Genomic DNA, 18,442 nt, shown 5'->3' with positions numbered 1-18,442 from the left:
TATTATATAGTATTATAACTGTGATTGAAACAGTTTCTGATAGACTGTTATCACAGTTTGAAAGTAAATTTAACAGAAGAGTTGGGTGGTACAGTGGAAAATTACTTTGGCAAACAGTGATTCCCACCTTTCAAATGCAGTGAATAAACATTTCAGCAGGGGCAGGAATGCCACTGAAATGCTCTAGGTGTGGCATTTCCCTGCTAAGCAGCATTCAGGAGAATTGTATTGAATTTCCTTCCCCAAATCTGTTCCAGAAAGAAAATGTGATGTGCCAGATACCTAATAAATGGGTTACTGTGCTGACAGTCTTACCATTTGCTCTTCAACAGAAGCAAGTAATTTGAGCATCCTGGTAACTTAAGTGCTGTTCTCTTATCTCTGCGAAATGTTGGCCTGCCGTATTAAAGTGACCTGACTATTTGGCCACCTTAGATTCAAAGTTTCTGATGTGTTTGTCTAAGTAGGCATTAATTTATCTGAAAATTAACTCTTCTCCCGTCTTCCAGGTGAATGCCCCATGAATGTCCATGAATGTGCCATTTACGGTGGACAGAGACCATATGCTGGCTACAGGCTGCTCCTGTGCTCAACACCACATTTCCAAAGTTTTCTTTTTTCATTGCTTATTGTTTTACCTACTTAGTGAATCTACATATAGCTCAAGGTGAAATATCAAACGCAGCTGGGTGCACTTGTTGATTTGATGATCATTATCAACTCAAAGATAATGCTGGGTCTCTCCTGCAGTAGCTTACTACAAATAGCACACTTCATTCTTGAGCACAGAGGAAAGATTGAGAAGCATTTGCCTGAAGTCAGGGATTTTTGATAAGAATTTTATTTCACCAGCAAATGCAAGTGGATGCATCACTAGAAGAGGAATTAATAAAATCAAAGCCAAAGGTTATGAATTTGAAGGCGTAACAGAGCCGTGAATTACTGGTCAGCTCAACAGCAAAGCCTCTCTGTGTCTCATCTGGGATTCCATTCAGATCAGCTGCCAGAGGTGATTTTAGGACGCTGAGTTCTGTAGTTCTCTTATAGACAAGGGCGTCCCACCTCAGGTATCTGGGCTCATTTGTCTGAAGTTACATAGGACAACATTTATAATAATTGTCTTTGCACTTTGGCACATATCTGAAAGGAAATGTAAGACCAAAAGAAATAAATGGAAAAGAAAGTGTCCTCTTTCAAGTTCTTTATTGCACAGAAGGAGGAATCTGTGCTGCCTGCGCAGTTACGATCTGTAACAACTGCACAACTATGCAGAAAGGCAGAATGAGATTTTGACATTAAGAACCTGCCTTGAAAACAAAATGAAACCATTAAAATCCATTCTAAATATGATTAGTGATGGTAATAAAACGTTGGCAGGGTGAGAATTCCTTATATTCTGTTCACAGATTGTAACACTCAGCAGGTTGTCTGAGCATAAAATCTCATACAGACGTACAATGGATACTGACTGTTTGGAAGTTAATTGGTTTGCCAAGCTCTAATTTTTCACTGAACCTTATGACTTAATTAGGATACTTGAGGAGTCAGTTGCAAGGAAAATGTGCTCTGGTTTACGGAGCTCATGTTTCTTTCTCTGACTGTGCTTCCAAGAACTTCAGCAGGTAAAATTAGCAAGCAAACGCGATCACTGGGAAATTGTATTCTCTGGAGCTTTGTTGTCAACAGCTAAAACCTGAAGGCAGCATTTTTGTATATGGCCGAAGCCAAGGCTAGTTTAGTATCCTGTGCAAAGAATGGGGGAAAATGATCACCTCAAGATGTCGTCTGAGGACGAAGAACAGCCTGAGAGCCCTCCTGGCTCCCCTTGGTCTTGGGTAAGATCTTATGCCTTAAGGTTGCATAAATAACAGTTTAAAGCTGTAGGAAAAAGTAAGAGACTGTGCTGTATGAGCCTGGATAGAACTGAATAAAACCAGCTTTCTTAATCTCCTAGCAAAGTATGCTTATGCTTCTGTTTCAGCTTTACCTGTAGATGTTTTGAAAACATTTGAATGGTGAAAACCTATTGCTTCTGTTGTGTATGTCAGGTGCTGCAAGAAAACCTGACTGATTCTGTACCATTTGCTTTGCTGTCTTACTGGCTCCGTAAAGCAGCACTGTGGAAATGTACCATTTGGTGTGACGGAAGGAAGTGATTTAAACAATAGCATAAACCTTTGCTCTAAACATGTGTTAAGAAGAGGGTCAGTGAGACTTCTATTACAAACACAGAAATGCATTGCTGTCATTTTTTTCAGTAAGACAGAAACTGCCTTAATACAAAATATGGTGCACCAGTGGTCCACTAAGCATTGTCCTGTGGTTTAAGGTTCTGGCTTGATGCCTATTGATACCAGAGAGGCTGTGGGTCAGCGAGGCTTTCTGACGGGAAGGTAAGGGATGTGTTCATCCCGATAGAACTTCAGATCAAAACAGGAACAGTTCTACTGAGTGGTTCGGGAATTCTGCGGGTTTCAGAAAAAGAGGGTTGTGCAAGCAAGGCTTTCAATTACTTTTTAGAAAGCATATTTAGTAGGATTGTGATTAAAAAATAAATAAATCTTGACATTAGTATTTATGTTTTCATTTCATGATCTTAAATTTCATTACCTTTTTATAAACATACGCACGTATGATTTTTGTGGAAACCTCAGCGTTTGAAATGCTTTCTGATCGTTGGTGGTGAGGCACAAGAGGCACAGTGTCTGTAAGCACTGAACTGACATTTCATGCAGGTGCTTGAGGAGTTATCAAAGAAAATTATTTTTGAAGGTAAAAAACATAGAGTAAACTGTTTTAGCTGACGATAGGACTGTGGATTTAAAATTGGTTCATCTTTGCAGGAACATGCAGGGAGGATAAAAAAGAATATCAGTTGTTCTCATTATCAATCCACAAGGTTGCTGACGAGTAACAGGATTAGTGTGTAGGTGAATATCTATTTTTGAGGTGTAGGAAAACAATTTATAGATGTTGACTTCTTAATTAAATTAAGGCTCTATTTTCAGTTAAGATCCCATGCAGAGTGATCAGAATGGAGTTTGGGTGTGGATAGAGATGTGCTGAACAACTAGCAGATGGTAGAGCTCTAAAGAACTTCTACACTGGTGGTATGGTAGTAAAGGTTGAACCTTCCTGCCATTATCCCATGACATGTTGCTGTGACAGATGACAGCAGAGGGGCACTCTGACACAATGGAGTCTGACATGGAAGTGCTTATGTGGCAAAGGTGTGTCACTGAATGCCTCTGTGAGGAAAAGATGGCACCCACTGACATTCATCAACATTTGCTGAATGTAGATGGAGACCAAACAGTGGATGTGAGCAAGTGAGGGGCATTTCAGCAGTGGTAGCAGTGATAGAGGGTCACCTCCACTGGTGCAGACCATTTTGAGTGCAGCACGCAGGCTCTTGTTCATTGCTTGTGAAATGAATGGTGATGACTGTTGAAAAATGGTGTTTTGTAGCTGAGAATGTGTTCTATCAGTGCTGCTACGCTCACTGCATCTGTAGTTTCCATGGAAATGAATAGGATGCATTACTTTCAGAGTGACTTACATTTATTCAATAAAAACTAACTCTGAGTATGGCTAAAAAGCTTCAGCAGATTTCTGGCTATGAGCTTTTATTAAAAATTAAGATGTTCTGAAAAACCAAAGCAAAGCAAAGCAAAAATAAAATGAAAAAGAGAAAACAAAAAAGCCAAGACTGTGGTGTATACATATGTACTTTAGTTTAAATTTCCCTCTGGGAATTTCCTTCACTTATAAGTCTCCCCATTTGTGAAGAAAAACCATGGATTCCACTGAGCCATGGAACATTCTATTCTGTAACAAATGTGGAAGTTTCATTACAAATTAAATAAGCAGTGTTATTTAGCATATAAAACATATCAGATTTTAATAGAAATAGATATTCTAAATATATTTGAAAGTGTTGGTGTTGGCCTCTAGGTTTCTGCTAAGAACTTCAGAGAAGACCATTTCTCTCCATAGATTTACTGAAGTGCTTCTGTGTGTCTGCAAATCATGCAGTAAATAAAAAATTCCCTTAGGATGATGAGGGAAGACTTGATTTGAGATTTTTAAAAGCTCATAATGAGGAGTTGTTCAAATAAAAGATTCCATAGGTATGCAAGGATAAGCATTTGAGTCCTTAGGTTAAACTTTGAAATTTAATGTGCAATTAAAAATATTGCATGCTTCCAGAAGCAAAAGTACTCTTTTATAAGCATCTAGGCTTCAAAACTCCTTATTTACCACAGCATTCCAAGAGGATCACATAAGTATGATTACACAAGGACATTTTATTTCCATAAAGATATTGAATGAGATTATATACTTCTCCCCCTTTCATCAGATGAATAAAGGAAAATTAGGGAGGGAAGAGTTCGGTTGGATGTCAGAGGAAATTCTTTACAGAGAGTGGTGAGGTGCTGGAACAGGCTGCCCAGAGAGGTTGTGGTTGCCCCAAACCCTAGAGGTGTTCAAGGCCAGGTTGGATGGGGCCCTGGGCAGCCTGGTCTAGTATTGAATGTGGAGGTTGGTGGCCCTGCATGTGGCAGGGGGGTTGGAGATTCATGATCCTTGAGGTCCCTTCCAACCCTGGCCATTCTGTGATTCTGTGAAAAAATGCATAACATGAACTTCAGACAAAGAAATTACACATCACCGAGAGAAGCCAATACATCATGGTGAGGATGGTGTAGCTATGATTCGGACTTGAAATAGATACTTAGGAAGGCAGTTTTGTGGCAATTATATAATAGATTAGGCAGAAGGAAAAGTTTTACCTTAAAAACCTGCACAACCAGTTCAATTTCTTTTCCTTCTTTTTTTAACCACCCACTGGCAGTGTGTCAGCAGATGAAGTTTTGATAAAAACTGTGACTAACCTGTGTGGCTGGAAATAGGACTGTTAGGAATGGAGGATGCTGCCGGAACAGTGCGACCTGCAGCCCATATTGCAGCTGGCTGACACTGGTTGTGTTACACTTGTGTATCTGCCTTTCTAGACCTCACGTGAAGGTAAGATGATTATAAATTCTCTACAGTGTCATAGTCGATTGCCACAAATTTGTATTTACAATGCAAAGGTGGATTCGTTTTGCTCATTCTTGCACCAGATCTACACGGAGGAGAGGGATGAGCTCGGGGCTGCCAAGGCTCCTCCTACTTAGAGAGGCTGCATAGGCACACAGAGTCTGAGAGCAGATTCCCCAGAATGGGAATGCTCTGGCAGTCAAAGGTGTCCCTCAAAGGCTCTTGCCCAGGCAGCCTTCTGAGGTGACATTGCAAGGCTGGGTGGTGACACCGAACCTAATTCCTGTGGCTTTTGCCTACAACACCAAAATGTCAGCAGGCCATACATCACCACAGGGTGCTGGGGTCATGATGGGTGTGTGCCAGGCACACGAACCTGACTGCCCATTTTGTGACCAGGAAGCACTCATGAGGGGCTGTGGCAGGAGCTAGGAGAAGGCCTTTTATTCCCCTTGATTGATTTGTTTGGATTCAACTTTTTCACGCTCTCATCAGTTCACCTGGGGGTTGTTTACTTTGTTTTGAAGGGTGTGCTTGAAATCCCTGTGCTTTGGGTTGGACAGCTGTCTTGTCAAGTGGGGGAGGTCACGAGGCTGCTCTGGGGATCCTTGGGTGTAGGGTCACCTGCTTTCCAGAGAGAGCCCACAGCGAGGTTTTGTATCAAATGATAGTGTGGTTTATGCAGATTTAATTACAGAAATATCTAGGAGCACTACCTTATCTGGTACTCAGCCCACCTTCATTATCTGAAACTTTAGAGCAGGGCTGAGCCTGCTAAACTACAGAGGACACAAAGATCTATGCAAATTCCTGTACGAAAATTCCCATGTAGCCTTGGGCAAACATCAGGTTTTATTTTCCATAATTCCCACTTGTTACAGGGAGCTCTGCTCTGAGATCCCAGCTGAAGACCTTCATGCTTCGAGGAACTTTTGCAAACAAAGTACTGCCTTTTCTTCACAGCAGATTGCTGGAGGTCAGCAATCACTCTGTATCTGGGGATCATGTCTCATAGAGCCTGCCCTGTCTTAATATAGACTTGCAAGTTCACAAGGACCAAAGGATGTGAGCTGGTAGGCAAACAGTATAGAAGCTACCAGCTGCCTTGCTTTCCACTCCTTCCTGTCGCCTACACTGCCACGAGGCTTCTTTTTAGCAGGATGAGTAAGCTTTAATAACAACAATTGTTTCCATAAATGCAGAGAGTGTTATCTCCCTGTTGCCAGTGTTCCTTGTAGTGATTACTGACAGGTGATTCACTTGCAACTGGATGTTGCACCATTTCAAAGTACAAATTTCAGGAGCCGTGTTCAAATGACTGAACAAAACCTACAGCAAGCTGTCGGCTGCATTTGCAAAACACTTCTAAAAGTGTTTTGGCTCTAAAAGAGGCTGCCTCAGCATTCAGTGAGCACAGACCAGGAAAATAATCTCAGAATGTTCACGGCAAAATGGTTCAGGAAATGCAAAACTGGCTTTTACCTTGCTCAAAATGATATCTGTGTGTGTGTGAGTATGGAAATGGGAGCAAATGGTCTTGTGGATGCCATCACCTTTGCAGTGCTGAAATAATTAAGAAACTGTAAATGGAGCAAAGATTGCCTGGCTTCCTTATGTGTGTGCATCCTCTTAATATGAGGAATTTCAGAAGCAGGTGGGGGCTTCCTGTGACACCCAGTTCGAACCTGCACAGTCAGGGAAATATCCACTGCCTGGTTGTTTTTGGGGATGGCTGAAGGGTGTAGCCACTCATAAAGTTTGACGATTTGCTTTATGAAATGGAGATACTGAAAGTTTTCTGTGCACCGTGTCCTTTGGGGGCTCTGAAACTCCCTCTCACGCAGGACATTTGTTAACATGCCAGTGGCTTTTGTTTAGGTTTTAGCACCTGAAGTTAAACATGAAGCAAGTCAAAAATTTTGAAATCATGTGTTTTTCATGAGGCCTTCAGGGAGGTGAGGTCTCAGTAGCTATGAGGGATCCGGTGGCACTGTCAGAGCACTCACGAAATGAAGTCAAGATCATATTTTCCCCTCAGAAACACTGCTTCTGAGCTCTCAAAATCTTCAATATGTGGCAAGCTGTGATTTTTATCTTTACAGCTTCCTAGGAAGTCCATCATACAAACTGCAGACCACACCACAGTAGATTGATCACTTGTTGAACAGAACGGATCTATAATACAGGTACTCTTACCAGGCAATAGAGGAATGCCCTTTCATAGTAAATCCTTCCTTCTGAAAGGCCAAGAAGAAAATTGATGGATGGATTTATTTAGTTCCTGTATTTTCTCGCCTTCTCTTCCTTTATTCTCCCTTCTGTCTTCTCAATTTCATGAGAGCCTCAGATCTTGGAGCAATGCTGATTTTACAGTGTCATTACTTAAATGTACTACCTGAATGTACTACTGCAACGTATGAGAAATTTTTCTTTTGCCCAACAAACAAGGGGAACACAAGGGGCAAGGGAAGCATATTGCTACTTCTATTTGCTTCATTTCTTCAGTGGCAGACATCCTAAACTCGGAGCCTTTCAGCTAAGTGAAAGATGTGCATGTTATTTGATTCATGAATCAGGTGAATAGTTTAAAATTTTTCTTCATAAATATTGATGCACTTTCAAACAGTAACCTGTCTTCACAGCCACAAAGAAAACATGTTCTTTTTTTTTTCATTCTAACCCAATCCTTCCGTTGTTTTAAATTCATTTATTTAATAACATCATTGTCTTCCAGGTCTAAATAGTCACAGTGCAAAACTCTATAATATAGATTTTTTTAAAGTTTTTTAAATCTTTTTTTGAATGGCTGTTTCACCATGGCTGACCGCAGCGATTTGCTAGTATCCTCTGAAGCCCTGCTGAGCCGCTGAATATCATAAAACAAAATAGATATTTTCGATGAATTGTTATGAACAAGTTTGCAAACTCCAGCTGTAGGAGTTGGACAGACTGTGTTGCTGCCTAAAACCTTGACAGCTGAGGGTTTCTAAAACAAAAGTGACCTCCAGTGGTCACAGACATTAGTCATGGCTGAGGCCTTCTGTTTCCCTTGTTAGAAAAGAAGCAATGGGATAATTCTCAATCTGTGCCTTTTCTAGCATTGCCTCCTATGCCATCATCATTGATTAAACTGTTCCTTATTTCCAGGTGCTCTGTGTACATATGGGCTTGCTAACCAGAATGAAAGTTTTTCATTACTTTACCTTTTCATCAGTGCTGTATACATCAGGAATGGCTTTTTTTTTTTGGTTGTTTTTGTGTTATGCTTGGGTTTATCTCCCCCATAATCTTTGCTCAGCTTCTGTGTGTAGTACAGCTTTGGTGCTAATATCCCCACATAGAGTGGAGTAGAGTTTTGAGTAAACAAATAATTAGAGAATATAATGTCAAACATCTCAGGGTTCATTTTCAGGTATTATGCTAGCAATTAGGAGTTCTGCAAAGCTTTGCTAATAAAATCACTAACTTTCCTTTAAAATCTGAAAATCTGATACATTTCTCTGTGGACTCATCTTTTCTTTGGTGTTTGAAGGCAGAGAGACATAAGGCAGAGGTGTAAGTCGGGGCTTTGTTGGATGTCACAGAATCAAGAATCGTAAGGGTTGGAAGGGACCTTTGGCAATCATCTAGTCCATGGGTATCCAATTTTTTGGTTTACATGGGCTGCTCTGAATGAAGAGGAATTGTCTTGGTTGACATTATACATAGGTCACTAAGAAAGTAATGCTTGGGTTGGACATGCCTCATCTAGTCCAACCTCCCTGACAAATCAGCTTCCTAAGGTAGGTTACACAGAAAAGCATCTCAGCAAACACCTCTGAGAAATCTGTAGAGATCAAGGATCATCTTTCAGCATACATATGTGAGCACCTTCCACCCCCCAGTTTTTGCGTAGAGGTTTTTGCAAGACATCTGATGGGGAGCTTTCATGCAGAGGAATGTTCAAGAAGTGCAGTAGAAATGCACTACTAAAATTATTCGTGTGAAGAACTTGAAGGAGAGTTTTCCCACTGGTATTTAATTATTCCGCATCTTTACATCCTCAGACTGATTTCACTGGCCACGCCCCAACATTTTTGGCAGGTCAGTGAAAATGCAAGTCATTGCAATTTGAACTGATTTAAAGAAATACAGACGTGACCTTTGATAAAAATGTTTGGATGTTCATAAATCCCTTCCGTTGGAAATTTTATTTTGTATGTGCAACAAAGGCAATGACTTCAGTGTAAGCCAATTAAGATTTCTGCCTGAGATTGAGAAACAAAGGGCAGCTCTTGGCCTAAGCCCTGTGAGGCTGGCCCAACACAGGGTGACAAAGCAACTTTCCCCAGTGCTGCTGGTTCAGCAAACCACTGCAACTTTCTCAGTTACTCCATCTGCTAAAAGGGGATTATGCTAATAACATCTTTTGTAACATGCTTTGAGATTCATGGAGGCAGTTCTTTATGTAACAGAGGGATTGAATAAACAGATTGTGAATATACTAATGCTTTTATTTTCTTCCTATGTAAAAAGCTACATGACAGATGAGAGTTAAAAGGATGGAAGAAGGAGGTTTGCTTATTTTTGTTTTATTCCTCCCTTCTGCTTCCCTGTAGCAGCTTCATTATGTTTGTAAAGTAGGAGTCAGTGAAGATGTTCACATCTCTGCAGCGACAAATTTGGATATAAACTGTGTCATAAAGCTTAAGTTTTGCTCAGAATTAATATTCTTTCTGTCTCTTCCCCCTTTCCATTCCAAGGTGATACTTGTGCACAGCCAGGCCTTGATGGTCAGAAGAGAATGTGAACTTTCCTGAGACACTTTTTTAATGTAGCAAGCTCACTGATCTCTATCTATCTTCTTCCTCCTCCTTACGAGCACTACACAAATCTCAGCAGATTAGAGAATGATACAGAAATCTGTGTTATTCCTGAGGATCTCTGCAGCACTGACAATGAATAGCAGCAAGGAAATGGGATCTTCTCTTGGCCTAACACCACAACAACAAACAAAAAGGTGGTTTATTAATAGGTGTCTGGCAGACTATCTAATCCCAACACTTAATGACTGAAAAAACAAGATGGAGGCAAGTGTCTAATTTCTTGCTGGCAGTTTGTGCCTAATGGGTGACAGGTTAGTGCTGTCAGAGAAGCAACAGCCAAGTTTCTGACTCAGTTTTCTCAGCAGTACAGGCATCAGGGTAAGAGGGGGAGGTTTCTGTGCCAGATGTAAAAAGTTACAAAAGAAGTGTTAACCCAGCACTAAGTTACCTTTTATACAGCCAGGCACTTTCCTTCTGAAGAAGGTGTATGTAACAGCTGGGCTGCATCCAGCCCAACAAAGCTCTCCCTCAGCCTTTGGCAGAAGCCGCCAGGGAAGAGGGCTGCCAAAGGCCAGAGCCACAAGCCTCCAGCCCTTCCTCGCGTGGTGGCTGGGGCTCTGCTTCCCCGTGACCTTGCCTCTCACCTTCCCATGGACTCATTTCAACTGCACCCATGTCAGAGGGAGGCAGAGGCTGCTGCATGGCTTTTGACTACATTTGGGCTCAGTGGAAATAGAGCAGTGCTCCCCCTGAAGGGTTCATGTTCAAGATAAAGCCTTTGGAATAAATCAGTCCTTGAAAATACCTCTACTTCTCCACTGCCTATGGAGAACACAGTCAGCTAGCTCTCTTAGGCTTTGGCCAAGGTTAGGGAAGGTGCTGATAGATGGGAATCTGCATTACACTGCCATGCTGGAGCGGTTCCTCACTTTCATTTCTCACTGTCAGCAGCCATTGAAGGACTGACCAGACTTTTGAATCATGATATCACAGAATCATAGAATCATTAAGATTGGAAAAGATCACTAGGATCATCTAATCGAACTTTGGACCCATCACCATGACCACAAAACCATGTTCCTAAGTTGAATACTACTTCAGGAAATCCTCCCTCTTCTGTGATTAAGGAGGACTGCACAAAAGAGAGATTCTGGCACAAGCTTTTTGTTTTGTCCTTTTACAATGTGTAACAAAATGGACCACAATGAAGCTGCTGAGCTCTGGTGAAAACAAGCAAGCAATAGTAAAAAAAAGTGAGTCTTAGTGCATGTTCTCCTCCTCTGTAAACCCTGGGAGAGTTTTGACTGCTGTAGTGATTTTCAGCATGCATTTATGTCTGTTTTTCATTCTTCCATTATCCATGAGAGTTTGCTGAAGAAAAGCTGATTTCATTTCATGGAGCTGCAGCCCCTGCTGGAAGCAGTGTGCTTTAAGCACACTGTACAAAGGAAAATGTGTCATATGGGAAAAAACTGCGAAAAATGGTACAGGAGAAAGAACAGCAAGCTGCTATGGAAAGTGCCTTCCTATGACAGGCCAGGTGCCTTCCTATGACATTTTAGGGTAGGCCAGGTGGATCATGCTGTAACAAAGCTACATCTTCCTGTTGATTAGAAAAAGAATCCTGACATAACCGTCTTCATTATGAATGTCCAAGGTAAGTGGGCAGCCCTAGGTTCTGATCTCCCTGAAGAAAGGTGGCCCTGAAGTCAGGGGAAACCATTCTCTATCCTGGAAGCCAGAAATGCACACCCAGGCTGAGTCCTTACGTTAAACATCTTTACACTTCTACTGTGGGAACTCTCTTAATCAAGTAATGTTTTATTTAAACACTAAGAAACCATGAATGAAAACTCTGACCAGAGTGAAACAGGCTCTGAAAAGATGTAGACCTGTGTTGTCACCTGAAGCAGAATACAAGTAACTGGATCTGTGTGCTTGCTCTTTGCAGAAGTCCCTTCACACAGGAATAATTAAATAATTCCATGAAGGACATCATCTAATAAATAAAAATAAAGAAAATACCCTAGACCCTGCTCCAGTGAACAGATTATCTCTTGTTTTCATTCTGTCACCTCCTGCTCACTTCCTGATCTGTGAATTTAATTACAAAAATGGATCCTGCTAGCCTTAAGTATTACATCCTTGATCATGTAACTGGATATTGGAAGAGGTTTACAGCACAGATCTCATAGAATCATGGAATCATAGAATGGCCTGGGTTGAAAAGGACCATAATGATCACCTAGTTTCAACTCCCCTGCCAACCACTAGACCAGGCTGCCCAGAGCTACATCTCACCATGTAATTCTTAAACTGTAAATCCAGAAAAGAGAGAGCCTCAGATCATTCCTGAGAGAAGGTTCTTATTGCTGGTTTAGTCCTGCATGTCTTCACTACCAGCACAGCAGCAATAGCAGCTCCATCAGTGTAGAAGAGATGATTGTAAAGAACACTGGAAGATACTGCTTTATCCCAGGGTCAGCCAGCCCCACATGGAGCATATGCTGGCAATGTAAACTGTATGCTGTACAGCAAGGGCATCTGTGAAGCTTCACTCATAGCCTGAAGAAAAGTGATATCACTTTTAATAACAAAGGAGTGCTAGATGCCAGGCTGCTTTAAGCAAAATTCTGAGGAAAACAGGAGGAGAGGCAAAAGGAAACTGTAATGATACAATTCGGTTTCATGTTGGAATAATTTCAAAGCCAACACAATTATTTAAATGTTAAGTAAAGCTCATTAAGCTGAAAGGACTGTTAATGTGATTTAAAATATTTCTAAAGATTCTTAAAGCTTTACATATAAACAAGTATTAAACTTGCAGCACGGAAGTAAAACAGTTCTGCCCTGCTGCATTCTGCGATGTTCCTGCCCAAGAATGTGAGTCAAAAGCTTCCTCTTGTTCTGCTCATGCTGTTTTTCTACTACTCAGCAATTCTGATTGGCTTTTACGATCCCCTCCTTCTTCCTAGAAATAGTCCTGAACAGCATGTAGTGTTAGTGAGAAAAACAAATCTCATACAACAAAAAGCACACTTAGGCTCTCCTCCTCCCTGTTTTCTGACTCCTGGACAAAATCCAGTAGGGAACAGCTTCCAAAGTCTATTTCTGAACTTGTATTTACTTTTATGTGTACGTAGTCTTTACTACATATGAACCCTATGTTGTGATGCAAGGAACTGGGAACCTTCGTTAACCATGAGAAATACAGCTTCATGACAGGAGGCTGGGGTTAGCTGGGTTGCTCACAAAGCACAGAAGGCCTGTGACAGTGCTAGCCACAATGGAGGTGTCCAAACTTTGTGGCTCACTAAGAGATCATAGAATCATAGAAACATAGAATGGCTTGGGTTGAAAAGGACCACAATGATCATCCAGTTTCAACCCCCCTGCTATGTGCAGGATCACTAACCACTGGACCAGGCTGCCCAGAGCCACATCCAGCCTGGCCTTGCATGCCTCCAAGGATGGGGTATCCACAAGCTCCTTGGGCAACCTGTTCCAGTGCGTCACCACCCTCTGTGATATAGATATAGAATAATTGTTTTTCTTCTGCTATTGTTTCCACTCCAGAAAACTGACCTTGGGACAAAAGTCCCATCATCTCTGTACTACAAAGATACCACATTCTACAAAATGACCTAAGCTTACTCCCTAAAATGTGGCTTTTAAAAACTGAAGGTTACATATAAGACAATTACATATTTTTACAGCACTTAGCAATGTGCGTGTGAGGCTGTATGATTTGACTGCATGAAAGGTTGAAAGAATCATAACAAAGCTATCTATTCTTTTTGTTTTGCCAGGTGGACAATCAGATGAACTTTAATTCACTTGCAATTTAATACAGGCTTATTATCACTTTTTCATGAAACCTTATCTTGAAACTTGATGGACACATTACTTCTTTGGTACACTTGCTGACTATGGGCTGTAACTTAGTATTTAGATATCATCTCTGGACTCTACGCCACAAACCAAAGTTTGTGGCAAAATTTAATCATCTTCGAATACTCAGCATTCCGATAGGAGGCTTGCTTCAAAGGGTTGGGGAACCACCACCTGCAGTCTAGAATAACTGTGGTACCATGTGGAAACCTTTGCCTATGAGCAGGCAAAGTGAGGCAGAATGTGCAGCAAGCCCAGCTGATTTGCAAGGTGTGACCTGATTTGCAAGGACCCAGGTGTGACCATTATGTTTGACTTGCTGCCACTTTTGTACCACACTACAGAAGAAGCTGCATTAATTAAAGGGTTCAGTTCACCACATGTAACGCTCATATGGCTTTTTAGTATGCAGCACTCAGTTTTGTCTGCCATCTTCCTGATCTCAGCCACAGTGTTAAACCTCATGCCCAGATTTACATGAAGAATAAATGGGATCAGAGAAACACTCGCTTTCTTACAGCCTTTCTGAAATCCACCCTGCCTCCCCCTCAAGCTTTGATAAGTTGTATGCGAACTATGGCAAAATTTACTAGCAAGAGAAAACACTGACAGACTGTGCCTGTGTTACCTGAGCAGCACATAGCAGTACTGCACTTCCAACAATTTTTATGGCTTACTTTTGGATGCTGTGGAACCTGGGGATTCAGCATGTGTCACAAACCCAGTTTCTCAAGCCTGTAAACAAGACTTATCTGGTTTGAGCTCTGCTGTTGTACCTGTTTGACCAGAATATGCCTGATCTAAGCCAATAGCTTCCTAATAGCTCCTTCCTTTTGTCTTTCTGAGGGTCCTGTGTACATGACTGAACTCCTATCTGGTGTAACAGCATGAAAGCGAATAGGGAAGACATACAGTCTGTTCTCTATTTATTGTGTTCATGGATGTAAATCTCACTTTCTGCTGATTTTCAGATCCAGCTCTGAACCCCTTGACCTCATATTTAACAGGAAGTGCCTGGACAACCCAAAGTTTGCTACCAGGCTGAGACCAACGTGCAAGGACACACATGGAGCAAATAGCAGCACCAGGCAACTTCTCAATTTGCCAGATTTTTGCCCCTCACTGTGGATAAGGCAGTCATGCTCCACTCCTCGCTGTAACCTTCCTCTGGTGAAAGGTGTTTGTGGGATTTCTGGGTGGTTTGGTGGTAAGCTGCCTTTTCCAGGCATGACCACAAAGCTGCCCTGGGCACAAGAAGGCAAGGAGGCCATAGGCCCTGGAAAGGTAGTGAGGGTGTGATGATCAGGTGATGTGGAAACATCACCTCATGAAACACCTTTTGGTAGCCTGGGGTAGTGCCTAAAAGGAACACAGCCAGGTGCAGCATTAACTGCAGTGATTAGAATGTCTGTTAAAAGCAAGCAGAAGGCGTGACAGTGGGGCCACTCTGCCAGCCAATGGAGGCAGCATTCAGATGTGCTCCTTCAGCAGAATTGTGTGGTGAAGATGAGGAAATGGATTCAGTCAGTCTTCAGTAGATGCATCATAAGCTTTCAGATAAACAACTTCTCATTTTATCTGCAGGTGACTAACATGAGATTAAAAAATGGGAGGAAGCTCAGGCAAAAGAATTAAGTTAAAGCTAAAGCTGGATATTCATACAGAACAAGTGTGTTTCTAACACTGGCCCTGTGATCTCATGCTTTAACCCTGTGCTGGGATGAATTTAGTGAAGTGTCTGGCAAAATAATTTACTTGCTGTGTAGCATTCCTCCTCCAGTCCTTATTTCTACCTTTACCTCAAAGTCACTCTCAAATGTGATTAGAAAACTGCTGTGCCTGGCCTGGGCTCTGCTGCAGGTCAGAGCAATCTAATTGTCCTTTACTCCCACAGCAAGAAGACTGGAGCTCTAGGACAAAAATGCAAAACATTTTTTAGCTTAGAGACTGGACTACTACAAACATTCAGCGTAGTCTAAATTTTTAAGTGGTTTAGGAACATGAGATAGAGCAAAATGTAGCTATCGGTATTTTCAGCAGTAAAGGGGGCAAGGGGGACACAGCCAGAGCTGCCCTGGCCACCGTGCTGTTCTGTCGGGGCTAGACAAGTAAGGGTGTTCCAAATCATTTGGGATCTTCCTGCCCATGGTTACAACCATGCCTATAATTCATTGTGACCTTGCAGCTACTGAAATGTTTGTGGATAATGGCTCTTTTTGCTGGGGACAGATGTTGAAGGTCAAGTGAGGCAAGAGAGCAGAAAGAGTTTCTTGTTGGGCCTCCTCAACTTCACACAATGCAGCCTGACTATGATTTTCACATTACAAAGGACATAAATGGTGCTTTAGTCCCACATGTGACCTCCTACAGACCAGCAGCTGCATTTTGTAGGCTTTTTGTAGAAATGTAGATAGTAATGTTTTGACTCTAGTGAACTAAGTTCAGACCTTTTAGCTAGGAACTCATGCAGGTTCTGACAGAGCTCTCTTTAGTTATGTTTCTGACATAGTTTCTGAGAATATTAACCCATTCTTTGAATCACTTATTGATGACCTAATCTTCACCTGATTCTAGCCACACATCTCCAGGAAAGCTTAATCTTGTCTGTCAAATTTGACTATTCCAGATACTATAAAATGGTTTTATTTCCATACCAGGAAATCATCATTTAGAAAGGAATTTGGTCATGCACTCAATCTATGATTGTCATCTTATCTTATAAGAGGTCATTCCTTCTTTGCTGTTGAAAAGAGACTCTGTAGTGGAGATAACATCACCTCATCTAAGAAACTAGCTCTGTTTATCTGTGAAAGAATAGATCCGCTGCTCAGAGCTATGCACCCACACTAGAGAAAATGTAAGTCACCTCTGGGCATCAGAGGTGGGTCTTATAATCACTTTTTTTAAATCAGATGCCCTTCAGGGGAAGAAATAGGTTGTTTCTCTCTGGTACCAGCAGGAAGGAAAAGAAGACACACTCTATGCACTTAACTACATTAGGAGGCATTATTACCGCAAGAACCAGATTTAAATGAGGTGAGTAATTCACAAATGAGTAACTTTGTTTACAACATCTGCTGCAATCAGCGTGATGAGTTAATCAGTGGTCAGGTGATGTCATGCAACCGAGTTGGAAGTTTGAGACAGAAGAACCTTGCAGATCACCTGTCCTGTTCCTGGGTTGTTCTGTCTTTGTTCTCTGCAGTTTGTGCCTGCTCTATTTTCTCAGTCAGATTCAAAGCATCTCATGTGACAGGGTTTCATTACCAGTTTCTGAATTTTTCCACTGTGAGATTTCATTATTAGGAAAGAGCTCCTGAAAATGCAGCCTCATCCTGCTGTCTCATTTTATCACACAACAACAGAATACAAGGCTGGAAGATACTTAGTGATCATCTGGTTCATTTCTATGCCTAAAGGCAAATTCAACAAGAATTACAACATTTCTGACAAATGTGTGTTTACCCTGCTCTGAAAGATCTTAGCCTCTTCCTGTAATCCATTCCAGAGCTTGCCTACCCCAATATTATAATTTTCCTAATGGCTAAATGCTTCCTGTTGCATTCTGTCCCCTCCATATCTCCCTATTTCTCCCAAGGAGACAAGGATTGCAGTTGTGACATTTTCATTTTCCTTGTAATTTTTTACACGTGCTAGTGATGGGATGAAATACAGACTAATTTTTCTCCTGCGAATGTCATGTCATAACATGTTATCTCTGACTCTTCTCGTCTTCTATGAGCTGTAAGAATTTTTCATCTCTGATTCTTAAACATGTCATATTTAGCTGGGAAAAGTACACCTTGGCTTTATGCTTCCAGATGGGCAAGACAGGGTTATAAAGTCTCTACTTAAAAAAAAAAAAAAAAAAAAAAAAAAAAGCAGATTTGGCTTTGCACCACAAGTTACAGTTTTGTCCTGAATATTAAGTACTTTTCCCTAACAGCTGAGGATGACATTATTCCTGTTCAACAGCAGGAGAAGTGACCAACAGTGCTTGTGATATACACATAGACCTACAAGAAAGCTCAGGTAGCTCTGAGAACTGAGCCTTTGGCTATATGGCTGCAAGTCAGCTAAGCAGTGCTAGGGTTTTGATGCTTTGTGGCACGATGTAGTCACTTCCATATTATTTCAGACCCCCAGTATTGGCTGGCCCCTTTCCAATGGCCTGTTGGAAATGCCTTGTGCTCATAGTTGAGGCTGGGCTGGGGATACAGGCATGCCAGGTACTGGTCTGGTCTACCAGCGTCAGGGCAGAGGTGAAGCTGTTCCAGCAACTCCACCTGCCTCCTGCCTCTGTTTAGTTTTCTGCAACAGGAATAGCCTTGTGTCCTATTTCACTGGCTTAAGCACAAGGTCATCTTCTCCCTGCGTTAGCTTTGTTCCCTGAGGTCAGCAGATGCTAGCATAGCTGAAGGAGGGATTTAATGCACTGTGTATCTGCATTAAAACAATTTTAAATCATGTCAGTTTGCATTTCCAAGCCTATTATATAGGAAATGCAGATAGTTGATTTGTAACAGTCAACTTGAAAAAGATGACACACTAAACATTGAACAAAAATCATTCAATTAAAAACTACTTTTTCCCATCGATTACAGGACTAAATGAAGCTGCTTAGGGTTGTTTTTCAAATGCAAGCAAGAACAGATACTAGGCAACTCTAAAGATCAAATACTTAACTACAACATTAACTGTTC

General features: G+C 41.5%; 1 protein-coding gene and 1 long non-coding RNA gene across 3 annotated transcripts in view; one reads left to right on the top strand and one right to left on the bottom strand.

Annotated features, from left to right (window-relative positions):
• LOC122181795 overlaps positions 1–18,442 on the bottom strand; it is a 44,892-nt gene that overhangs the window by 12,771 nt on the left and 13,679 nt on the right. The window lies entirely within an intron of this gene.
• LPIN1 (lipin 1) overlaps positions 1,626–18,442 on the top strand; it is a 75,324-nt gene continuing 58,507 nt past the window's right edge. The window contains exon 1 of one of the 2 annotated variants that reach the window (XM_042874489.1): positions 1,626–1,835. In XM_042874489.1, coding sequence (XP_042730423.1) covers positions 1,755–1,835 — 81 coding nt within the window. In that variant the 5' untranslated portion in view covers positions 1,626–1,754. The remainder of the gene's footprint in view (positions 1,836–18,442) is intronic. The other variant, XM_042874507.1, reaches the window with a different exon arrangement.

The sequence above is a fragment of the Lagopus leucura genome, unplaced genomic scaffold (genome assembly GCF_019238085.1).
Source record: "Lagopus leucura isolate 7727_CA_CO unplaced genomic scaffold, USGS_WTPT01 Super-Scaffold_73, whole genome shotgun sequence".
NCBI lineage: Eukaryota > Metazoa > Chordata > Aves > Galliformes > Phasianidae > Lagopus > Lagopus leucura.
The sequence above is the reverse complement of the archived record's forward strand: the minus strand, read 5'-3'. Positions and strand labels throughout refer to the sequence as shown.